Source organism: Papilio xuthus, unplaced genomic scaffold (assembly GCF_000836235.2).
Source record: "Papilio xuthus unplaced genomic scaffold, Pxut_1.1 DF827777.1, whole genome shotgun sequence".
NCBI classification, from domain to species: Eukaryota; Metazoa; Arthropoda; class Insecta; order Lepidoptera; family Papilionidae; genus Papilio; species Papilio xuthus.
This window is the reverse complement of record NW_013530872.1, coordinates 2276185-2282666: the sequence shown is the minus strand read 5'-3', so window position 1 is coordinate 2282666 and position 6482 is coordinate 2276185. Positions and strand designations below refer to the sequence as shown.

The 6482-nt window shown below is 33.1% G+C and overlaps 1 protein-coding gene across 1 annotated transcript in view; it reads left to right on the top strand.

Annotated features, from left to right (window-relative positions):
- The window catches only part of ec (ubiquitin specific peptidase echinus), a 58063-nt gene that overhangs the window by 5739 nt on the left and 45842 nt on the right, over nt 1–6482 (top strand). The window contains exon 2 of the mRNA XM_013309302.1: nt 2050–2260. Coding sequence (XP_013164756.1) covers nt 2105–2260 — 156 coding nt within the window. The 5' untranslated portion in view covers nt 2050–2104. The remainder of the gene's footprint in view (nt 1–2049; nt 2261–6482) is intronic.

Below are 6482 nucleotides of genomic sequence, written 5' to 3'. Positions count from 1 at the left end.
GATGAGACAAGGCCACGATTTCGCACGAGCGAAAACCGGATACTCGACACTGTCATCGACTAATGTAAAATTCTTAAAAATTCCTAATAACTTCCTACGAGTTTATATGAAAATAATACCAGTATAAGTCACACCCAGTTAAAGACTAGATTAACTTGAAAGCATATCTCATTTTATTTTTAATATAATTAAATAATATCAGATAATTTTACTTGATGCTAAAAAGCGATAAATGTATATAAATAAATAATTGAAAGACGCACGCTCTCTTAATCCAAATTTTTGCCTAAATTATCACAAGACTTGACGATTTTATCGGAAAGAATGAGGCCCTAAAAACTAAATTAACTTAACATCTTTGATTAAAGCTCAAATGATTACTTACTCTTTGTTTACTGACTTGATTTTACATGTCTATCTAAAGTAATGTCGATACATCGTTATTTTAAAAACGAATGAACAATACTACCTATTCAATTACCATTCGTATGGTATGACTGCTACAAAACATTCATATTACAAATAAACATTTGTTCAAGTTCACGTTCAACTATTGTAACACATGTGTTGGGTACAAATGATCAACAAACGTCACAGGAATGCGCCCGGCATCTCCCATGACATCATTAGTGGACCACGACGCTCCCTTACCTATCTATCCGATACCTTAGTTAGCTAACAGCTAATGAGTATCTTATTTCTAATGCATTTACTTCCGTGTGTATTTTTTTTATTTAATACTGAGTTGTTAATTTCATTTACTTTATTCAAATGTTTAACTAATGATTAAAACCTTCTTAGTGTGTATATATTCAATTAAAGTTTACAAAGAGTAAGCTAATCTTAAGGAAAACGGTTTTGATTATCTGTTTCAATAATGAGGTACTAACGTTTAAAGAGACCAATAGAGTATGTTCTTGAAATCAATTTCATATGCTTGTGATTTATTGTCAATTTTAATACTGTGCCTCTTTATTACTCAAACTAGCATGATGACGAATTTACCCAACCAATAGGCAACTGACTGAACAGTTTTCCATTTCTTTAAGTTACGAAAAAGTAACGAGGAAAGCAATTTTATGGGGACTTTTATCTAAGACAGTAACAAAGCAATACTTATAACGTTGTTCTCATAAAATTTAAATATTTTACATATAGAAGGTAGGGTTAAAAAAACGTATAATATGGTTCAGATTGATACTTACATAGTCTACGGGCAGTGTAAATAAAAATAACTCTTAGGTCATCAATAGAGATCCATTGTGATGAGGGTAAGTCGCTATTTAAAGAGCTTTCTACGGATGTTTATATTATCAAAACGTTACTGTACGATGAAAAATTACCATAACAAAAATAAATTAATGATAATAAGGTAAATATAAACTTGATAACTGATGAACAGATGGTGTACTTCAGCAGGCGGATACGATTAGCGATTAACTTTATTACGGGGTCATCTCTATTATATGACCCCATTCCACATTGTGTGCTATTGGCTCACATTATAATGTAAACTGATTGCACGTAGCCGACAAAATTTGTGAGAATGATTACTGTATACATTTTTTTATGCTTCTCTTAATTATTCGTTAATATTATTATGTAGGTAAATTACAATTACCTGCACATATCTGAGAAGAAATTCAAAGATATGTGTGAAGTCAACCAACCCGTACTTGGCCAGCGTGGTTGACTATGGCCTAATCACCCTTAACTTAGGATAGGCTCCGAGTCCCTCGGTGGAGACGTACAGTGAGCTGATGATGATGGTGATGAACTTACAATTTGAGGTTCATATCTTGAATTTTATTGATGAGGAGTTCAGATGGAGGAATTTTTAAAACTTTCATAGGTTTGTTTTAAACACGCAAAACAAAAAAAAACGGAATCTTCCGCTCATGTACGAGAAAAGAAAAAATTTTAAAGTAGGCACTTAAATGTAAAATAATCTTACCAGTAAGAATAGCGATGTCTTAACATTAAGAAGACTTATTTTATTTTTACAACATGGTGTAAAAAATTTACCAAATAAATTTCATTTTTTTCCAGATAGAATGGGTGCTTTCGTAAAGTGTATGGATGTGACGTCGCAGTAGCAACAACCATGGCGGCTCCAGCGCACGAACCTTACCGACGGGAACCTGAACTCAGACCACAACACTCAAGAGATGGTTCAAGAGATTCTGGTATCTTCCACACCACTAAAGGCCTTTGGAACGCTCCAGGATTGAACAATTGCTTCTTGAATAGCGCTGTACAAGTAAGTAATTAGTTAGTTCTTTATTTAAATTCACATTTAGCTGCTTTCGATATTACCTATCCACTCAAAGTCTTTAAATGATCACTTAACGACTTTATGGGGAGATTAAGATTCAGATTTAAAATAAATCAGGCTGCAATTACCGCGGTTGTGTAAGAAAAGAATTAGGTAATTGGGATGTTTAGATATACAAAATCTCTAAATGTGTATATCCCACGTTCCATCTTCGATGGTGTAAGTATTCAGGGCCTTGGTCTCAATTGATTTATAAACGAACGTTATGAAGTAGTATAGAATAACGGACGGGAGTAAAAAACCTATTAGTGGCGGCAATTTACTTGTGTCGAAGGTAAACATTAGGAGGCAAAGCTATGACAATATTGGTCAGCACACGTATAACGGTGTGCTCAGGCCGGTTCATCTTCAAATCTTTGTTTTTCAAAATTGAAACTTATTGTGATATAATTAGAGTCTTTTTTAGAAATAGCTTTTTCTGTAATGATCATTGTTGATGCCAAGAATCAGGGGTCGCCGCTGACTTGACTTATGGGTTAACAAATAGGCTGATTGTAACTTGTTTTATACTAAACGGTTTTTCAACCGCATTTAAAGCTTTATCCAGTATTCATAACCTCCTTTTTCCATTTAAAAAAAAAACGTAAGTTAACCTTTTGACGTTGTTAAAAATTACTGAAGTCATTAAATTTAAATTTCCTTTCCACAATTTAAACCAATTTGATGTCACAAATTCTGTGGCATTGGAATACAACCAGATATTCTAGATAGTAACGCTTTCAGTTAATCTAATTTCTAACAACCTTGTAGTCAGTAGGCTTTTACTCCACTAGACTAATCAGTAAATCTGTGTAGCCATTAAGAAGATAGTTACGGTTGCCAGTGACGTACATTAGTTTGATACGCCAACAGTTTAACTACTTGTATCAACGTACGTAGAACGGGCGGTTCATGCCGCACTTACTCACGGTCTCGTTTCGATGATAAAATCAAACATAAATTGCCTTTCTGTTTTGACGATGTCTTAGAAAGTATTTCGTATTCTCTAATATTATTCTACTATTACTTCAATGTCTTGTAAAAAATCAAAATGGCCGTTGCTCTATGATTTAAATTCTACAAATGTTTTTTGCTAGTTGATAAATTCATATTCAATTTACATAATTGTAAATACTACACGGATGAAGCAAGTGCATAATGAAAATAAATACATTGCTTCTGGTACACGCAACAATACGTGAATGTCGTAATTTAAAATGATTAGTTAAAAGTAAACAAGAAAAAGCCTGATGGAAGATGTGCTGCTTTCGACCAATTACATGAAACAAGTATGCAAATAACAGCAAAAAAATCTGACTACTGAATGCTAATTTAATTATAGAGTATGAATTTTCCATGGCTTTATAACTTCTTCAAATGTACAAATACATACATGTAGAGATTTTGACAACATAGGAAGAGAATAGCTGTCGCCCGCGACTGTTCGCGCGGAATTAAAAAAAAACTTCATAAGTAGCTTGTGTGTTCTTCCAGGCTAAGTTTTACATCTATGACATATAAGTAAGAACGTTAATTTCTTCACATCTATCACTGATGTATAAAATGTTATAATCAGTCACACTTTCATTTTGCTCACGTTAACATTCTTTGTCCATTGAGCGTTAATAAAATTGTCTTCATACCTTTTTCAAACAAGTAAATTCCTTACGAAAGTGTGGAGAAAGATTTAAAGGAGCGTGAACTGTTGGCACGAGCTAGGAATGTAAGAAAAAGAGCAAAATATGTATCGCGAAAGGGATTACATTAGCAAAGTTGACGCTCCAACGAAACGATTGTGTTTGATGGATTACTACGCTTAAATGTGCGCACGTTCTAAGTGCGAAATGATGGCAACATTGAAAGGATTCTTTAGTCGTTAACTTACGAGCGGACTTTGTGAATAATATTTATGGCTTTTTAAATACATGTTATCGCATTCGCTGTAATCTATAAAGCTTTTAAAATATACTCATATGAAAGTAATGACATTTAATAAAAGTTTTAACATACATTGAAATGTCTTGATTTGCAATTTGTACCTCTTCTTGTTTCATTCTCATCCTAGCTACCGCAAAACGCTGCTTTCTAATTATAACTTTACCACGGGCACAATACTTTTATACAAATTTCACTTCCAGTATAACTGTCTGTACTAAATTGCTAGGAGTGGCTTGAACAACGGCAACTACGCAATCCTATATATGCAACATCTCGTAGACAATAACATCTAGCGTGTGAATTTAATAACCTTAAATGTTACGCTTCTAAGATTCAAAATAACCCAACACCCACGCACACTAAGGCATCGTTACAAAGAACACGCAATACTTCTATAAAACTTATATTTTGCTTCTTTTTTCAATGATCTACATATCACGAAGATCTATTTTGTGTTACTCGACCGCACACAGCGCCTCACACTCGATATAAGGTCAATGAACTATAACAATGACGTCACTCGTGTCTAATTATTCTGATAACACTTCCCTGATATCTTACAACAGGTTCTTAAGCATTGTTCGCACCTGTGCTGTTGCCTCATCCATCCTTTTCGTTGTTTACAATACGCTTAACCATTTAATAAGGCTATTTCAATAAACCTTAAAGACAAGTAATTTGCAGGTTATAATCATATCACATGTATTATTTCGCTTGATTACTTAACTGAAATGATATTATGAATAATGCATTTTATTTATTTTATTAATTAATAACAATTATCTTCGCACTTCGCATTTTATGCACATGTATTATAACAAACCATAACTGTAATATCCACGTCATTATATTGTGACATGATTCTTAGGTATTCTTGCAAATATCTCATGCTCGTACTAAAGTAATGTCTTAACCATATTATAAATCGATAGTATTTATTGTCTTTATTTCGTAAGTACATCATTGTGTATAATAAAATTCCGGCGATCGCACGTTGTAAACATTACCTACATTCTTTACACCGAACAGTTACGTCAAAGAGATTCGTTTCTTGTAATAGAACGGTAGTAAGTTTGATTTCAAAGAAAGTTTTATTTGAACGTATTTCCGAACTCAGGACTGCTGTTTCCCCATATAAACAATTGTTATGACTGTACTTCACACGAACAAGCAGACGCTTAGGTTTAGAAATGGCGTAATAATTGCCAACACTACGCATGTCTTTCCACCTCACGTAAAGGGAACAGAAACATGTATTCGTTGTAAAAAAAACAAACAGCTCCTGAAGTGTACTGCTCTCGCAATGTTCGTGCCCAGAGGGTTTTTATACAATCCTCTTTAAACAGGTGCGTATGTACTTACACAAGTTATTTTATCATTCGACTCACTTTCTATTACCATTGCTTTGATTACATACTCTTTAGAAGGTATGTTTTACTAATATAAATGGGAATGTTTAGTTGGATGGATGAACGTTTGTTTGAAGGTATCTTCAGAACGGCTCAACGGATCTTGATGAAATTTGGCACAGATGTAGAACATAATCTGGAAGAACACATAGGCTACAAAGCTTTTTTAATTACGCGCGGACGTTGTCGCGGGAAACCGCCATGTTTATTAAAACTTAGGAAATGAGATCGTTCGTCTACTTTACATAAAAGTGGTGCATGAAAAATGAGATTATCAAAACAACAATTTATATTGTTTGATAAATGTAAACTCGTTATTACTAAGACGTTGTTCTCGTCTGGTACATTCCATCTCTTTTGATTAATGTCACCGCAATCTTCAGATTTGTATACATTTTGTTTTCATTGAATGTTCTTTGTTCGTTTATCAGCAATTTAAATAAATAATTAAGAGCTATTATTCTTCGGCGTTTCAGAAGTATTATCTAATTTATAATTTTTTTCAATTCTCGTTTTTCATTTTTTTAAAGCGTTGTTGTTCTTAAAAATAAGTTTACTTATGTACGAAGTTGTTTACCGTAGTGTAAGGCAACACATCCCTTGCAGTATTGATTGCAAGAGCTTGTAAATATGCATAATTATAAACTTTCCGACATAAACACAGCAAAAGCAATGGCGAAATATTGAAGTGGCTTATGACATCAGAAATACTATTTAATAAGTATAAAGTATATGCAGAAATTTTTGTGGCGAATAAAAATCGAAAAATTATGATACAATTTAAAAAAAAAGCATTTTATGTAAGTCAAAATTATTCATAT